Source organism: Schistocerca gregaria, chromosome 8 (assembly GCF_023897955.1).
Source record: "Schistocerca gregaria isolate iqSchGreg1 chromosome 8, iqSchGreg1.2, whole genome shotgun sequence".
Lineage (NCBI taxonomy): Eukaryota > Metazoa > Arthropoda > Insecta > Orthoptera > Acrididae > Schistocerca > Schistocerca gregaria.
Window position 1 is genome coordinate 504,419,343 of NC_064927.1, and position 20,021 is coordinate 504,439,363.

Consider the following 20,021-nt stretch of genomic DNA (forward strand, 5'->3'; position numbering starts at 1 on the left):
ATTACAAAGGGAGTTCCCTTCACAGGAAGATACTTCAACTTAATTAATAATTGTTGTAGGTAAAAATTATTTTAAAGAAGCACAAGTTTTGTTTTTCAGCTTGAGGAAAAATAAAATACTTTCAAAATTTTTGATTCAATTACATTGTTTAATATTCTACAATTCTTTTTGCATGTGATTAGTGTGTAACATTTCTTCCCTTCTCAGTGTTAGTGTTCATATTGGATGTAATTATGGCCTGTTGTTCTGCACTGTATGAGAGTGATTTTTTTGATGTATAACTTCTTTTATAGCAAATAAAATACTAAAGATTGTTCTTGTATTGTTTTAATCTCCTTACAATACTAATACCTGCAGATAAAAATTAAAATAAAAACATTCAAACAGATTATCTCTCTTCCCTAACCATGTGAGTATCAGTTTTGCAACATGCAACCAGATTCTATTATCTGAAATTTTATACTATTCCTGAAATTTTTCGGGATATTTACAAGTAATTAATGCTACAAGTGTGTAAAGGAAATGAATTTATTGACTTTTCTGTGTAATATTGGTACAAACTGGTTGTTAAAAGTAAAATAATAGTACAATGGCTGTTTTTAAGATTGGTTCTGGCAGCAACAGGCGTAACAAAGAAAATGTAGAGGCAGCCATAAAAAAAATAATATTCTCACAACTGACATTACTTCACCACCTTTAGGATGTTACTAGGACAGAAAAACCAGAGCAAATAGGGAACCTGTAGCAGTTATCCTTGATATGAGTATCTCAATTTGGTCAGTTGATTATTACATTATTTGATATATGCTGGTCAAATGATGTATAACAATTGTTGCAACAATCATTTAAATACTCATAGGAAATGACTATGAACATGAGTTATGTTACTGACACTGGTGCCTAAGATAACATCCTAAAATAAATGAAAATCTTCAATGTTATCATCTAGCTTAAGTGCCTTGTCCCCCTACTGCCACACATGTAGCATAGAAGTTATTTTTTAAGTATTCCTCCTTTGTCTTTGAATGCAGGCAAGCACAAAAGCAACAGTTGTACCAGTTCTCAGCATAGCTTCAAAGGAAAAAGTTTCTGCAGATGTCAGTTAGCCTGCAACAAGTAAAATAATTATATATGGATTTGTCACTAACTTTTTTTTACAACTTACCAGTTATTTTTAACAAACTGATAACTGCTTTTTCTGTCAGGGAGGAAAATTTCTCCATAAATTTACCAAGGAGAGTAAAGAGTTATCTAAAATCAACATATTTGAAAAAGCAGTTAAATCATACTTCTTACGTTATATATATTACAAAATCAAGGAAGTTGGCAAACTATCATCTAACCATGACATGACCACCTGCTCAATAGTATGTTGGTGTACCTGTGGAACACAACACAACACAGCAATGATTCTGCATGGTGTGGATTCAACAAGTCTTGGTTCATTTCCAGAGGCGTGTGGCAACAAATGTTTGCACACAGGTCATGCAGTTCTCACAAATTATGGTCCACTGTTCAAGAATCTGACACATGATACCATCCCTGATGAGTTTGGGTTTAGATCAGGTGAATTGGTGGCCAAGATAGAAATGTGAGTTCACTATCATACTCCTCAAATCACTGTAGCATGATTCTAGCCTTGTGACAGAAACAGCCTACGGGAAGATGCCATCACCATCAAGGAAGATGTCAAACATGAAGATATGCAAATGGTCTAAATTAATGTTTGTGTAGTTTGTAGCTATCATGATGTCCTTATCACTGCCACAGGCTGCATGGAATCCCAGCTAAATGTCCCCCATTTTGAGCAGTGATTCACTTCGATGATGATGTATCTGCAGTCAGCCGTTGACCTGATGTAAGAAGAAATGTAATTCATTTGACCAGGTGACATATTTCCATTGATCCATGATCTAATCTTGATGATCCCACATCCACTGCAGTTGTAACTGATGATACTGTTGAGTCAGAATGGGAAGATAAAGGGGTCACCTGTTTGAGCCTCATGTTCAAACTGTGCATTGAACTGGGTGCTCTGAAACACTTGTGCCTAAACCAGTAAAGTAATCTGTTCTCAGATTTACAACAGACATCTGCTTTACATAATGGGCCAACTTCTGACCTGCACCTTCTGTGACGAGGCATGGACAACTGACAGCTTGTTGCCTGCTCAAGATTTCACTGCCCTTCAACCTCTTTCCACAGATGCTCAAGAAGTAGCACATGGACACCTGACCAACTTCACTGTTTCCAAGACGCTGGTTTCAAGGCATCAAGACAGAATAATATGCCATTTGGCCTATGTCTGGATATTTCCACACGTTTGGCCTATATTGTGTCCTAGAATGATTCCCCATTCACCTCTGCTCCATTTATATACTTTTCTTATGTCATGTGCCTGCAATGTCGCCCAGCAGCAGTCAGTCTCAGTGCAGGCAGTGGTCATAATGTTGAGACACATCAGTGTTTGCAAGTGTTGTTTTTCCCAGTGTTGATCTTCTTCTCCTTTTTATGGTCAGTCTCATGTACCCTAGTCCTATACCTCAATACTTATGCCCCTTCTACAAACATGACCTTGCCATATTCTAGCCTATCATCTAATATACTTTTCCTTCATTCCTGCTTTATATTTGGTACTGCTCCTGAGTACCTCATTTTAAAAGTTCCTGTCTTCAGATTGCTGAAATATCATTTAAATTCCAGTCTTCAACCTGTATCCACCTTATCCTTGACTTACACATTGTCTGTGGTGATTACAAATGACAATAACTCCTGTCTCCATTCAGTTGCTCTATCATTCAGACACTGGGTCTGAGAGAACACTAGATATCCTCCTCCTTCAAGTCAGTCATAAACTTGAAGGAGACGCCACATACCATCTGAAAAGCTATCCACTATGATTTTCAAATATGACAAGCTCCTGATTATCCAGATTACTGTGCACCCGAGACAGCACAGGTAACCAAAAAGCATGGATGACACTAAATACACATGTTTGTACCATAAACTACTATTAATTATATTTAGAAAACATTTTGCATTTCAAAGCCCACTGCACTGCTTGTGCATTATTCGCTTGACACTGACAATTTGTTCACAAAATTACTCATAAACTATACTGCATTTTGGATTACTTGCTTTCAGTTTCGCATGTAGTGAATAACTGACCAAATTTTCAGTTTCTGTTTTTCATTTATTTTTTAATGACTATGGTTCTTGTTATCCAGAAAATCAAAACATTCGCATAGCCAAACAAATTTTTTCATGCATACTCTGACATATCAATGTATTTCAAAGCCTTGATGTGTGTTATAATGAGCCACATGATCTCTTCCTCTAACAATCACACTTTGTCCACTCCATCCAAGTCATTCAGCTGCTCAAATTCTACTTCATAGGCATTGTTGCTTAACCAGTCATGGAAGTTTTTGCCCCACACATCTTCACATCCACAAAGCCACCTTCCGCAATTAGGGCGCTACTTGGATCTGTGAAAGATGATTTGGGGCTTAGGAAGCTTGGTACATACAAAGTTCCATGTCAAAGCCTTACATCAGCCTTTTGATCTGCACAGTTCATGGCAGGTGTGTGGAACATCACCATTGTATGAGGTTACAACAACCAGAAAAATTGGTGGTGGCAGAACATTGCTTAAACAAGGGACATGGTATGAAATTTGACAAAACTGTGATAGTTACCAACACTTATAGTTTTTGGAACAGTGTCTACAAGGAGGCAGTTGAAATTAGGTTGGCAGATGATTTAATGACCAGAGACAATGGGTTTCCTCTTAGCAGGAAATGGGATCCTGTACTACCTCACATCAAACCAGAACGTTCTTCGGTGCAGCCAGTCAAACTGTTTGAAAATTATCTTTGAGTGTGATACATTGTTGCAACCAGTGTTCTACTGAGGGTGGCACCATCTGCACAGTCTTGGAGGGCAGCAAGTGTGATGAGCGATGCACGCACTGTGAACAGTGCAGAGGCGTATACAGGATGTCGATTTGCAGCTTGGCATCAGTTCTGAGCAGGACTTGGCAGCAGAAGCAGCATTATCCTGAAGATGGTGAACAGTTGGATCACTGAAATATTTAATCGAGTTGATTTTAGAATCTGGCTGCAAACCCAAAGAGACTTTAAAGACATATTATGCCGGGAAAGCCTATGAAGTCACTTAAAGTACCCCTACAAAGTCAAACCACTTAGCTGTTTCACAAGATCAGTCAGACAAGTAGTAGAATCATATTCCCTATCACTAAAGTCTTCAAAGTCACAGACAGTTGAGAACATTGCCATTTTCTTTCGTGAGCTGTAGCTGAATAAGCATAAGTTTATCCCTGACATTGCAGTGTGTTGGGTGCAGCAGCTTCACAGGTCTACCTCAACCAGAAACATAACCTGATTTTGTAAACATCCATGTGGCAACATCTTATTGTTGTCACACCTCTGAGGTAGCTACTGTTTCATCTACACTCGTTAGTGCTTTGCAGTTGATAGCTAGCAACAGTGCTATGAGCTGTTGGGCATCTTCTTGCACCATCTCAACTATAGATAACATTATCTTCACATTGTCCCAAGCATTACAGATACCACGGATTGCATCACAGCTTTCAGAAATTGATGATATCTGAATCTTCTCAGAAAAGACGTTTCATAAAATTCAACAGAGTTTCACAGCCACAAACATACCTTGGTCCATTGGCTGTGAAAGTGATGCAATACAAGGTGGTAGGTACTTCACAAATACAGTTCGATCATTCAAAGCAAGCAAACCTTCTGTACGATGGCAAGGTGCATTGTCCAGCAAAAGAACTGCTCTTTCAGGGAAGCCTTTCCCCTCGAAATGTGTGCTCACAACAGGAATGAACACAGAATTCAGTGTCTCCTTTCTAAAGCCTGTGAGAAAGTTGTGTGGTAACTTGTCCTTAGACTAGACTGAAAGTCTTTTTCCAATTTTTGTGATTAACAAGTGGTTTCCATTTGTATTCATGTTTTAAATTTGCACAGCATATAACAGTTCACTTTTCTTTGCTTGGCTCATTTCTGATAGCATACACTTCAGTCCAAGATGCTGTCCGTTCCAAGATACAAGGAGAAAACTGTTCAGTTAGATGTGACCGCAGAAATAGCAAAAAAGTATCAGCTGTTTATTTTCCTGGTGCTAAGTTTCTTACCCTGATCAGCACTTTCTCAAGTTCTGTAGGAGTGTTTTAGAGTGAACCAGTCATTGTGATGATGAAATATTGACAAGTGACATTTCACAGAACTCAAAGAAATTCTGGTCATATGTAGTTCAGTCCCTAGTGAATGACTGCATTTTCGAATGTTCCTTAAAAAAACAAAACCAGGAGAATTGCTCCAATTTAATCCTTGTGCCACTGAAAATATGACTGCTATAAGTATGAGTGTCAGTGGTGTTGGGAAAAAGCTGAAATCATTAAAACCAAAAAGCTCCAGGCACCAGTGGAATCCCTGTCACATTCTAAACTGAATCTGTGGCTGAGTTATGCCTTCTTCTAACTGTAATCTGTTGCAGAGCCCTTGAACAAATACCTGTGCCCAGGCCTTGGAAGAAGGCACAGGTCACACCCATCTACAAGAAGGGTAGTAGAAGTGATCCACCAAACTACCATCCAGTGCCCTTAACACTGATTTCTTGTAGAACCTTAAAACATATTCTGAGCTCAAACATAATAAGGTATCTTGAACAGAATGATGTCCTCAGTGCCAACCAGCATGGATTCTGAAGACATGGATAATGTGAAACCAAACTTGTTTTTTTCTCGCATGGCATACTGAAATCTTTGGCTCAAACAAATGGATAGATGCAGCATTTCTTTAGTTCTGAAAAGCATATCACTCAGTACCACACCTATGCTTATTGTCAATGGTACGGTCATATATGGTATCAAGTGATTTATTTATTTATTTTTTTTTTTTTTTTATTTTATTGGATTGAGGACTTTTTGGTAGAGAGGATGCAGCATGTTATCTTGGAAAGAGAGACATTGTCAGATGCACTTTTGGTGTACCTCAGGAAGGTGTGTTGGGACTCTTGCTGTTAATGTGGTTTGTTAATTACCTTGCAGACAATATTAATAGTAAAATCAGGCTTTTAGCAGATGACGCAGTTATCTATAATGAGTACTATCTGAAATAAGCTGAATAAATATTCAAAATAAAGATTCCAAGACTTACCAAGCGGGAAAGCGCCGGCGGACAGGCACATGAACAAAACACACAAACACACACACAAAATTACGAGCTTTCGCAACTGGCAGTTGCTTCGTCAGGAAGGAAGGAAGGAAGGAGAGGGAAAAATGAAAGGGTGTGGGTTTTAAGGGAGAGGGTAAGGAGTCATTCCAATCCCGGGAGCGGAAAGACTTCCCTTAGGGGAAAAAAAGGACAGGTGTACACTCGCACACACACACACATATCCATGTGTTGGATATGTGTGTGTGTGCGAGTGTACACCTGTCCTTTTTTTCCCCTAAGGGAGTCTTTCCGCTCCCGGGATTGGAATGACTCCTTACCCTCTCCCTTAAAACCCACACCCTTTCATTTTTCCCTCTCCTTCCTTCCTTCCTGACGAAGCAACTGCCAGTTGCGAAAGCTCGTAATTTTGTGTGTGTGTTTGTGTGTTTTGTTCATGTGCCTGTCCGCCGGCGCTTTCCCGCTTGGTAAGTCTTGGAATCTTTATTTTTAATATATTTTTCCCATGTGGAAGTTTCTTTCTGAATAAATATTCAGTTAGATCTTGATAAGATCTCAAAATGCAGCAGAGATTGACAACTTGCTCTAAATGTTCAGAAATGTAAAATTTTCCACTTCGCAAAATAAAAACATGTAGTATCCTATGACTATAATATCAGTGAGTCACTGTTGGAATCGGCCAACTTATACAAATACCTGGGTGTAACATTTTGTAGAAACAGCTTATTCACACGTTCTGGATGTGAATGGAACAGGAAGAAACCCTAATAACTGGTTCACTGTGATGTACCCACACAGTGGGTTGCAGACTATAGACGTAGGAGCATTAAATTTTTCTACAGTCTTCAGAGTTTCATGGGACTCTCCCACTTTCTCCATGAACATTGAACCTAATGTAGGAGCAACTCCTGCTCTCTTCCGTTTGGAGCAAAATCCTTGGTTGCAGAATTTTAACGCAGTTTCTTTATTTCTGACTTACTGTTTTTATGTGCCTGTTCTACAATCCTGACAAAGTTTGCTGCAGATTTTTCCTTTCTTACATCACCAATAACTTGTAATTTCTTTTATCTCATTAGAAAAACATTTCTGCATGTATCTATCATCTTCATAGCATATGTACAGGGAGACAGATATTGAACTATATGAAATAAAGTTGTCATAACTTCTGAACTGTTTGCATTAGGACATTCAAACTGCATGGTTGGCTGTGGGGCATGTTAGGAATTAGGATGGGCACGCACATTTTGGTTTAGTGACAAAGCCCACTTTCATTTGGACGGATTTGTTAATAAGCAAAATTGGTGCATCTAGGGGACTGAGAATCCACATTTCACGATCTAGAAGTCTCTTCACCCTCAATGGGTGACTGTGTGGTGTGCAATGTCCAGTCATGGAATAATCGGTGCAATATTCCTTAACAGCGTGGTGACTACCGAACGGTTTGTGAAGGTTTTAGATGATGACTTCATCCCCCATTATCCAAGGTGATCCTGATTTCAACAAGATGTGGTTAATGAAAGATGGAGATTGGCCCCATCGAGGCAGGAGAGTGTTCGATGTGCTGGAGGAGCAATTTGGAGATCACTTTCTGGCTTTGGGGTACCCAGAGACCAGTGGCATGGGCCTCGATTTCATATAGTTCAGTAACTCTCATCCTGAAAACTGCCCATAACTTCAGCAACAACAATAAGAAATGTGGTTTAGATTAACACTTTGTCTCTTAAAGGAACTAAACACAGAAAAAAATCCTGTTAAAATGAGGCTTGTATATCTAGTAAGCAGCACCTGTCAGTTACTTAATAGTTTAACAATATCCATCTAAACACAAATTTAAACCATTAATTGAATATATAGTGACCTCATAATGACGCCATTTTTTAAAGATCAGTATATAAATGAGAAACATTATATGTAACCTTAAATTAATGTTGATTTACAACCTCCAATACACACCATACATATTATACTCACAAAAAATAAAAATCATAATTCCCAAAAGGTCTGTTAGAAGTACTATCATCAATTGTGTTACTTGAAGCTTGTAAGGACTAATTTCAATCAGTTTAGATCAAATTAGTATTCTACTTTGGAATTGGCTAAATTTTGCATTGCCTGTGACTTAACCACAAAAAATAAGTCTGCGAGAATTTCTGTTGAGAATCTCTCTCTCTCTCTCTCTCTCTCTCTCTCTCTCTCTCTCTCTCTCTCTCTCTCTCTCACACACACACACACACACACACACACACACACACACACACACACAAATCTAACTCATACAAACATGACCAATGTTTCCAGTTGCCAAGGCTAGACTGTCTTATTCCATGATGTTTAAATGAAAACGAGTCATGTTATTTGTATAATCATCACTGCACAAGTAATCATAAGAAATTGCCTTCCCCAACTGTCTCACAGTATCTTGTACTGGTACCTGTTTTCTTTTCATAAATTTACTTGGTTTGTGCTACGGTGCACCTTTTCTCCACAGTAAATATTAATCAGATCGTTGTAGGCATGACTTAGTCAAATAATTAGAATTATGATCAGAAAACTCACCATTGATGTACTACCAAACTGAGCAGGAATCTGGACTCCAAAAAATATGTAACACATTAAAATTGAATTCAGCATCTTGTTGCATGGAAAGAAGTACTTAGTAGGCAGGAGGAAATACAAAACTCGTCTTTGAAGCTGCTATTGACTTGATGGATCCAGGAACATATTTCCCTTCACTAGCTAGACTGTTGGCCTGTAGAAGGATAAAAATTTTAGAGTGTAAGATGACTTCAGTAGTGGTACTCTACATTGTGTCATATATATCAGTACACTACTTTACAAGACACAGTTTCACAGTAACAACACAGAATTAAATTTCCTTGATATTAAAATAAATAAACACAGTAATGGTTCTGAAATTTTGGCAACAATATGTCCACATCAAGTGGCAAGTGACTATTGTTGATCATTCATCTTTGTTCATCACTGATCGTATGTACAATGGAATAGGTTTAATCTCTTGTAAATAATATCAATATACTTAATTACATACAAAATTACAGACATTTAGGCTAATATTTTGAGTTTTAAGATATGTTCACAATTTGTTCATCAAAAAATTATGTTGTTACAAAAAAGATTTTCAGCCAGTCAGCTATATAGTTTTGCTTAAAATGATTTCCAAGACATGGACCATACAGAGGTAAAGATTTGCAGGGAGCTGATGCTGTACGAGTGGCTTACTTTTTTCAGGCTTTATCTCAGAATATACATTTTGATTCTTCCCCCTTCTGTTGTGCTGGTGAATATCTCCTTTTGTATGAAATTCTTTTACATTCAGTTTAATGTAGAATTCTGAAACATATGTATTCAGGTTTACTATTACGAGTGTATTAAGTTTTTTAAACAGAGGTTAATACTGATCTCTTGGTCCAGCCTTGCACCTTTCTATTGTGAACTTGTTTGTATCTTTGGTATGTGTCTTTTGTTAAGAATGCCTTCATGCTAGCAGTCTATTAGAAAAGTGAGACTGGAACAGCTCAAATATGTTCTCAGCCTTACATATTCATAAGCAACTATCTCTCTTCTGATTTCCACATCAGGTATGTTACTCTTGAAATCCTTTTGCAAATATGACTGATGTATTCTTCCCAGGTCAACTTGGAGTCAATAAGAAATTGTAGTTTAACCACTGTATTTTCTACATTATTAGATAGTAATAACAGGAACTTGTCTCGGTTACAGAAGTTTGTTAGAGTAGGAGGAGAACCATTTCACTGCAGATTCCAGTGGCATTTGTTGTAATACTAATGTGTCGTGATGGGTGGTAATTATAGTTGTATCATCAGCACAGCAGATCACAGAATGGCGAACATGACGTGGCAAATCATTGATGCAATTGTGAAAAAGAAAGGCCCAAGAGCTGATGCCTGTGAAACCCCTATCCCAATTTTTATCAGAGAATGGCTGTCTCTCACAGAGACATACCATCATCTACATCTACATCCATACTCCGCAAGCCACCTGACGGTGTGTGGCGGAGGGTACCCTGAGTACCTCTATCGGTTCTCCCTTCTATTCCAGTCTCGTATTGTACGTGGAAAGAAGGATTGTCGGTATGCTTCTGTGTGGGCTCTAATCTCTCTGCTTTTATCCTCATGGTCTCTTCGCGAGATATACGTAGGAGGGAGCAATATACTGCTTGACTCATCGGTGAAGGTATGTTCTCGAAACTTTAACAAAAGCCCGTACCGAGCTACTGAGCGTCTCTCCTGCAGAGTCTTCCACTGGAGTTTATCTATCATCTCCGTAACGCTTTCGCAATTACTAAATGATCCTGTAACGAAGCGCGCTGCTCTCCGTTGGATCTTCTCTATCTCTTCTATCAACCCTACCTGGTGCGGATCCCACACTGCTGAGCAGTATTCAAGCATTGGGCGAACAAGCGTACTGTAACCTACTTCCTTTGTTGTCGGATTGCATTTCCTTAAGATTCTTCCAATGAATCTCAGTCTGGCATCTGCTTTACCGACGATCAACTTTATATGATCATTCCATTTTAAATCACTCCTAATGAGTACTCCCAGATAATTTATGGAATTAACTACTTCCAGTTGCTGACCTGCTATTTTGTAGCTAAATGATAAGGGACCTATCTTTCTATGTATTCGCATCACTTTACACTTGTCTACATTGAGATTCAATTGCCATTCCGTGCACCATGCGTCAATTCGCTGCAGATCCTCCTGCATTTCAGTACAATTTTCCATTGTTGCAACCTCTCGATACACCACAGCATCATCTGCAAAAAGCCTCAGTGAACTTCCAATGTCATCCACCAGGTCATTTATGTATATTGTGAATAGCAACAGTCCTATGACACTCCCCTGTGGCACACCTGAAATCACTCTTACTTCGGAAGACTTCACTCCATTGAGAATGACATGCTGCGTTCTGTTATCTAGGAACTCCTCAATCCAATCACACAATTGATCTGATAGTCCGTATGCTCTTACTTTGTTCATTAAACGACTGTGGGGAACTGTGTCAAACGCCTTGCGGAAGTCAAGAAACACGGCATCTACCTGTGAACCCGTGTCTAAGGCCCTCTGAGTCTCGTGGACGAATAGCGAGAGCTGGGTTTCACACAACCGTCTTTTTCGAAACCCATGCTGATTCCTACAGAGTAGATTTCTAGTCTCCAGAAAAGACATTATACTCGAACATAATACGTGTTCCAAAATTCTACAACTGATCGACGTTAGAGATATAGGTCTATAGTTCTGCACATCTGTTTGACGTCTCTTCTTGAAAACGGGGATGACCTGTGCCCTTTTCCAATCCTTTGGAACGCTTCGCTCTTCTAGAGACCTACGGTACACCGCTGCAAGAAGGGGGGCAAGTTCCTTCGCGTACTCTGTGTAAAATCGAACTGGTATTCCATCAGGACCAGCGGCCTTTCCTCTTTTGAGCGATTTTAGTTGTTTCTCTATCCCTCTGTCGTCTATTTCGATATCTACCATTTTGTCAACTGTGCGACAATCTAGAGAAGGAACTACAGTGCAGTCTTCCTCTGTGAAACAGCTTTGGAAGAAGACATTTAGTAATTCGGCCTTTAGTCTGTCATCCTCTGTTTCAGTACCATTTTGGTCACAGAGTGTCTGGACATTTTGTTTTGATCCACCTACCGCTTTGACATAGGACCAAAATTTCTTAGGATTTTCTGCCAAGTCAGTACATAGAACTTTACTTTCGAATTCATTGAAAGCCTCTCGCATAGCCCTCCTCACACTGTATTTCGCTTCACGTAATTTTTGTTTGTCTGCAAGGCTTTGGCTATGTTTATGTTTGCTGTGAAGTTCCCTTTGCTTCCGCAGCAGTTTTCTAACTCGGTTGTTGTACCACGGTGGCTCTTTCCCATCTCTTACGATCCTGCTTGGCACATACTCATCTAACGCATATTGTACCATGGTTTTGAACTTTGTCCACTGATCCTCAACACTGTCTGTACTTGAGACAAAACTTTTGTGTTGAGCCACTAAGTACTCTGAAATCTGTTTTTTGTCACTTTTGCTAAACAGAAAAATCTTCCTACCTTTTTTAATATTTCTATTTACGGCTGAAATCATCGATGCAGTAACCGCTTTATGATCGCTGATTCCCTGTTCTGCATTAACTGATTCAAATAGTTCGGGTCTGTTTGTCACCAGAAGGTCTAATATGTTATCGCCACGAGTCGGTTTTCTGTTTAACTGCTCAAGGTAGTTTTCAGATAAAGCACTTAAAAATATTTCACTAGATTCTTTGTCCCTGCCACCCGTTATGAACGTCTGAGTCTCCCAGTCTACATCCGGCAAATTAAAATCTCCACCCAGAACTATAACATGGTGGGGAAATCTACTCGAAATATTTTCCAAATTATTCTTCAGGTGCTGAGCCACAACAGCTGCTGAGCCCGGGGGCCTATAGAGACATCCAATTACCATGTCTGAGCCTGCTTTAACCGTGACCTTCACCCAAATCATTTCACAATTCGAATCTCCGTCAATTTCCTTCGATACTATTGCACTTCTTATCGCTATAAACACGCCTCCCCCTTCACTGTCCAGCCTATCTCTGCGGTATACATTCCAATCCAAGTTTAGCATTTCATTACTGTTTACGTCTGGTTTCAGCCAACTTTCTGTTCCTAGTACTATATGGGCGTTGTGACCGTTTATTAATGAGAGCAGTTCTGGGACCTTTCTATAGACGCTCCTGCAGTTTACTATAAGCACATTAATATTGTTATTCCTTGTTGCATTTTGCCTACTGCCTTGCCGCGTCTCAGGAGGCGTCTTGTCGGGCCTAGGGAGGGAATTCTCTAAACTAAAAAAACCCCATGTGCACTCCACACGTACTCCGCTACCCTCGTAGCCGCTTCCGGCGTGTAGTGCACGCCTGACCTATTTAGGGGGACCCTACATTTCTCCACCCGATAGCGGAGGTCGAGAAATTTGCACCCCAGCTCTCCGCAGAATCGTCTGAGCCTCTGGTTTAAGCCTTCCACTCGGCTCCAAACCAGAGGACCGCGATCGGTTCTGGGAACGATACTACAAATAGTTAGCTCTGATTCCACCCCGCGAGCGAGGCTTTCCGCCTTCACCAACTCCGCCAGCCGCCTGTACGAACTGAGGATGACCTCTGAACCCAGACGGCAGGAGTCATTGGTGCCGACATGAGCAACAATTTGCAGTCGGGTGCACCCAGTGCTCTCTATCGCCGCCGGTGGGGCCTCCTCCATCACTTAAGTATAAAGCAATTACTTTCACTGGTGTATTATGTAAACTATAAAATTCATACTTCTCAAGCAAATTTTCATAAGGAATACAATCAAAGACTTTACGTAAGTGATACCTTATTCTTCTTTTCAAAAGCAGTAATTATTTGTTACTGATGTCAAGAACTGCTGAACTGGTATTTTTTCCTCATCTGTACTGAAACTGATCCCTTGAAAGGAGGATAGTTCCTTCAAAATAATCACTTAGTTGATTGTATATGAGTTTCAAGTATTTTGGAAATTATGGGTGCTATTTTTCCTGAGGGCATGCAGCTTTACTGTATAGTTAAATGATGATGCCGTCCTCTTGGGTAAAATATTCTGGAGATAAAATAGTCCCCCATTTGGATCTCCGCGCGGGGACTACTCAAGAGGATGTCGTTACCAGGAGAACAAAAACTGGCGTTCTACGGATCGGAGCGTGGAATGTCAGATCCCTTAATCGGGCAGGTAGGTTAGAAAATTTAAAAAGTGAAATGGATAGTTAAAGTTTGATATAGTGGGAATTAGTGAAGTTCGGTGGCAGGAGGAACAAGACTTCTGGTCAGGTGACTACAGGGTTATAAACACAAAATCAAAAAGGGGTAATGCAGGAGTAGGTTTAGTAATGAATAGGAAAAATAGAAATGCGGGTAAGCTACTACAAACAACATAGTGAACGCATTATTGTGGCCAAGATAGATACGAAGTCAACACCTACTACAGTAGTACAAGTTTATATGCCAACTAGCTCTGCAGATGACGAAGAAATTGAAGAAATGTATGATCAAATAAAAGAAATTATTCAGATAGTGAAGGGTGACGAAAATTTAATAGTCGTGGGTGACTGGAATTCGGTAGTAGGAAAAGGGAGAGAAGAAAACGTAGTAGGTGAATATGGATTGGGGCTAAGAAATGAAAGAGGAAGCCGTCTGGTAGAATTTTGCACAGAGCACAACTTAATCATAGCTAGCACTTGGTTTAAGAATCATGAAAGAAGGCTGTATACATGGAAGAACCCTGGAGATACTAAAAGGTATCAGATAGATTATATAATGGCAAGACAGAGATTTAGGAACCAGGTTTTAAATTGTAAGACGTTTCTAGGGGCAGATGTGGACTCTGACCACAATCTATTGGTTATGAACTGTAGATTAAAACTGAAGTAACTGCAAAAAGGTGGGAATTTAAGGAGATGGGACCTGGATAAACTGAAAGAACCAGAGGTTGTACAGAGTTTCATGGAGAGCATAAGGGAACAATTGACAGAAATGGGGGAAAGAAATACAGTAGAAGAAGAATGGGTAGCTTTGAGGGATAAAGTAGTGAAGGCAGCAGAGGATCAAGTAGGTAAAAAGATGAGGGCTAGTAGAAATCCTTGGGTAACAGAAGAAATATTGAATTTAATTGATGAAAGGAGAAAATATAAAAATGCAGTAAATGAAGCAGGGAAAAAGGAATACAAACGTCTCAAAAATGAGATCGACAGGAAGTGCAAAATGGCTAAGCAGGGATGGCTACAGGACAAATCTAAGGATGTAGAGGCTTATCTCACTAGGGGTAAGTTAGATACTGCCTACAGGAAACTTAAAGAGACCTTTGGAGAAAAGAGAACCACTTGTATGAATATCAAGAGCTCAGATGGAAACTGAGTTCTAAGCAAAGAAGGGAAAGCAGAAAGGTGGAAGGAGAATATAGAGGGTCTATACAAGGGAGATGTACTTGAGGACAATATTATGGAAATGGAAGAGGATGTAGATGAAGATGAAATGGGAGATACAATACTGCGTGAAGAGTATGAGAGAGCACTGAAAGACATGAGTCAAAACAAGGCCCCCGGAGTAGACAACATTCCATTGGAACTACTGACGGCCTTGAGAGAGCCAGTCCTGAAAAAACTGTACCATCTGGTGAGCAAGATGTATGAAACAGGCGAAATACCCTCAGACTTCAAGGAGAATATAATAACTCTAATCCCAAAGAAAGCAGCTGTTGACAGATGTGAAAATATCAGTTTAATAAGCCACAGCTGCAAAATACTGACACGAATTCTTTACAGACGAATGGAAAAACTAGTAGAAGCCGACCTCGGGGAAGATCAGTTTGGATTCCGTAGAAATACTGGAACACATGAGGCAATACTGACCTTACGACTTATCTTAGAAGAAAGATTAAGGAAAGGCAAACCTACATTTCTAGCATTTGTAGACTTAGAGAAAGCTTTTGACAATGTTGACTGGAATACTCTCTTTCAAATCCTAAAGGTGGCAGGGGTAAAATACAGGGAGCAAAAGGCTATTTACAATTTGTTCAGAAACCAGATGGCAGTTATATGAGTCGAGGGACATGAAAGGGAAGCAATGGTTGGGAAGGGAGTAAGACAGGGTTGCAGCCTCTCCCCCATGTTATTCAATCTGTATATTGAGCAAGCAGTAAAGGAAACAAAAGAAAAATTCGGAGTAGGTATTAAAATCCATGGAGAAAAAATGAAAACTTTTAGGTTCTCCTATGACATTGTAATTCTGTCAGAGACAGCAAAGGACTTGGAAGAGCAGTTGAACGGAATGGACAGTGTCGTGAAAGGAGGATATAAGATGAACATCAACAAAAGCAAAACGAGAATAATGGAATGTAGTCGAATTTAGACGGGTGATGCTGAGGGAATTAGATTAGGAAATAAGACACTTAAAGTAGTAAAGGAGTTTTGCTATTTGGCGAGCAAAATAACTGATGATGGTCGAAGTAGAGAGGATATAAAATGTAGACTGGTAATGGCAAGGAAAGCATTTCTGAAGAAGAGAAATTTGTTAACATCGAGTATAGATTTAAGTGTCAGGAACTCATTTCTGAAAGTATTTGTATGGAGTATAGCCATGTATGGAAGTGAAACATGGACAATAACTAGTTTGAAGAAGAAGAGAATAGAAGCTTTCAAAATGTGGTGCTACAGAAGAATGCTGAAGATTAGATGGGTAGATCACATAACTAATGAGGAAGTATTGAATAGGATTGGGGAGAAGAGAAGTTTGTGGCACAACTTGACCAGAAGAAGGGATCGGTTGGTAGGACATGTTCTGAGGCATCAAGAGATCACCAATTTAGTATTGGAGGGCAGCGTGGAGGGTAAAAATCATAGAGGGAGACCAAGAGATGAATACACTAAGCAGATTCAGAAGGATGTAGGTTGCAGTAGGTACTGGGAGATGAAGCAGCTTGCACAGGATAGGGTAGCATGGAGAGCTGCATCAAACCAGTCTCAGGACTGAAGACAACAACAACAACAACAACAACATCATTGAGACTCAATAATTTTTGTGGAATATTTTTCTCTCTCTTTTTATAAATTCATTCAGGAAAAATTCCAAATTGAACACATTCATTAAAAATAAAAGCTAAAGTTTTACAGATCAAATAAATGATCTTGATAATATTGTTGAACAGCCAGTAATTATAAGTTTTAGACTTCAGATATGTTCTATAATCTATACCAGCCTGGTTAAAGTCCATCTAACAGTTACATTACACCTCACAGTAACAATGTTATCACAAAGTGGGGATGTTGACTTAGGCACAACAAAAGACACACTTACTCCCCCCCCTCTCTCTCTCTCCCCTCCCCCTCCCCCTCCCCCTCCCCCTCGCCGTCCCCCTCCCCCTCCCCCACACACAAAACCAAAATTTCTGGCTCTGACTCAGTATCTCCACTATCTGGTGAGCAGTAACTATGCTTAATATTGTTACATTCCAGCCAGGATTTTCCATTCCTTAACTTCACAGTAACATTATTTGTTTCCTAATGCTTTCCAGTTCTTTATTATATGAGTTTGATAACTTACTTTTATGCTTACATTTGATGTTAGTCTTTCTTAGAATTGAAAATGTGTACCACACACCAATATTTTCGTTGAAGAATCTATCAGACATAGTTTTAACATTAGTTTGTACAGTCCATGTTTTATACAAAAAATCCCATTTTATACAACTTAGTCTATCAGCAAACAAGTTCACAAATTTATCTTTCTGACCTCTCACCCACATCTCATTCATGGATAGTATTACTGGTGTGACGTGACTGTTGTTGTAGAGTGTGAGGAATGTCAGCATTCTGCATTGAACATTCATTATTACAAAGCTTTCTGTCAAATTAAAGCTATAAGCCAGACTAGGATTCAAACTTGAGACCTTTGTCTTTTACAGGCAAGTGCTCTACCAACTGAACTATCAAAGCACGACTCACAGCCCACCCTCCCAGTTCTACTTCTGATGGGTGATGAAGCGTACTCTGATAGCTCAGGATGTAGATCACTCGCCCACAAAAGGCAAAGCCCACAGTGTCAAGTCCTGATCCAGCACACAGTTTTCATCTGCCATGCCATTTCATATCAATGTACTCTCCATTGCAGAGTGAAAATTAATTAATGATCATCAGCATCATTGTCTCCATAAAAATGAACAAGGAACATAAAAAAGATCACAATTCTTAACTTTTGAATCAGCTTGTTGTTCTCCCTGAAATAAGACAAAATATGAGTTTCTCCTTCCACTAAACAAAACAAAATCAACAGGGCAAGAGAGTGGGGATACTGATGCCTGTAGACAAAAAGTCCGAAAAAACTAAGAAAAAACATAGGGTTAAATATATGGAAAACTGATAAAAATTATAAAAGGAAATTACAGTTTAAAATCTCAATGCCAATCAGGTCATTAGACACCGGACACAACCTCAGATTTGGAAGGGACAGGGAAGTATATATGCCATGTCCTTTCAAATAACTTCATATTTCACTTATGTTATTTAGACTTTTGATGCTTAAAAGTAGCAACAGGTGTATCCAAAACAAAAGGCAGTACAAATGATTCATTTTGGAACACAAACTGTCATCATCCATATAAAGAGAGATTATTCAGAGATGAAACAGTTATGTGATACACAATCCTAGATCAATGTAAGTGCCACAGGATCGGATAAAGAGAAATCAATGAAATGCTATCAAAATGTATGGTTTTAAAACTTGTGATTGCAATTGTCAGAGAAACAGTACAGGAACTGCAGGTAAGCGAAGAAAATAAAAGCACAAGTGAGATGAATGAACAATCAAATGGTATAGAAGTACTAGGGGGGAAAAATGAGATGATCAGATGTGATGAAGAAAAATGCAGTAAATAAATGACATGGTGACAGAAGAAGAAATGGATTCCACTACACTTAAGAGTCCTTTCTTTCAAGTAGTTTTAGTTTGCATATAAATGATTTATGGCAATAGGGACAGTTAGTAATAACTACCTACAATGCTTATATGAAAATGTCATAATTAAAATGAACAATGAGCTGCAAATATTTATAGCTAATATGAATGGATAGTGTCTTCAAAAGAGATTAGAAGATGAACATCAACTAAAGTAAAACAAGGGTAATGGAATGTAGTCCAATTAAATCAGGTGATGTTGGGAGAATTGGATTATGAAATAAGACAATAAAAGTAATAGATGAGTCTTGTTATTTGGGCAGTAAAATAACCGATGATGTCCAAAGTTAAGAGAATATAAAATACAGACTGGTTAAAGTGCAAAAAGCATTTTACAAAAAGATAAAATTTTGTTCACATCAAATATAAATTTAAGCATCAGGAAGACTTGTCTGAATGAATTTGTGTGAAGTGTAGCCTTGTACAGAACTGAAACAGGGATATAATCAGTTCAGATGAGAAGAGAAGAAAAGCTTTTGAAATGTGGTGCTACAGAAGAATGTTGAAGATTCGATGGGTAGAGTGAGGAAGACCACAACACAAACACGTAGAAACATGAAAAATTACTGGCTTACTGAACCAGGAGCTCTTTCCCCTAACAGTTGAGAGGGAAAAGAGTTGGAAGAAAAGAGACTGACAAGCTATCCTTAAGCCCTGTCATTCCTGTCATATGGCCTCTTCCTCCCTCCAGGAATCCTGGATCCAAAAGTCAGTCAAGACATTGCATTTAAATAACCAGAATATAAAGAAATAATGTGGTTAATTTCTTGAATTTCCTATAAGTTGTAGACATTGAAAACAAAATAGTGTTAAGGTGTTTGGTTATCAACTTTGATAATATTCTTACTACTGATTTCCATAAAATAAATACTTTTTGTACACTTTGCATTTCCCCAGAAGATTATGATTTAGGGCAGTATTAAGTGAAAGGGTGCGAAGTACACTATCAATCACACCTGCATGTCAACATAGTGAGTTATAAGTACAAAGTTAACTGAATGAGCTTTTGTTTAAGTTATCCATATTCTGGTGCCATCAGAGGGTTTACCTCAATAACACTGATATATTATTGAACAATATTTCACTAATCTACATTGTTTCAGAACTACTTCACCAGGGATGTGATTTTAAAAGATCATGCCTCAAAATGTAACCTACTATACTTTTATTAGCCAAAACAGTCCACCATCTCTGTAACAAACATGTCAAATTCCAAACCTGCATGAAACTAATTGCCTTGCCATGTGGTTCATATTATTGTGACAT

At 38.9% G+C, this 20,021-nt stretch overlaps 1 protein-coding gene across 2 annotated transcripts in view; it reads right to left on the reverse strand.

The window, feature by feature from the left end:
- Window positions 1-514: 514 nt before the first annotated feature.
- Window positions 515-20,021, reverse strand: part of LOC126284898 (fructose-bisphosphate aldolase-like) — a 73,738-nt gene continuing 54,231 nt past the window's right edge. For both annotated transcript variants that reach the window (XM_049984161.1, XM_049984160.1), the window contains exons 8-9: window positions 8,772-8,964; window positions 515-1,107 (exon numbers count right to left, since the gene is read on the reverse strand). In XM_049984161.1, coding sequence (XP_049840118.1) covers window positions 8,869-8,964 — 96 coding nt within the window. In that variant the 3' untranslated portion in view covers window positions 515-1,107; window positions 8,772-8,868. The remainder of the gene's footprint in view (window positions 1,108-8,771; window positions 8,965-20,021) is intronic.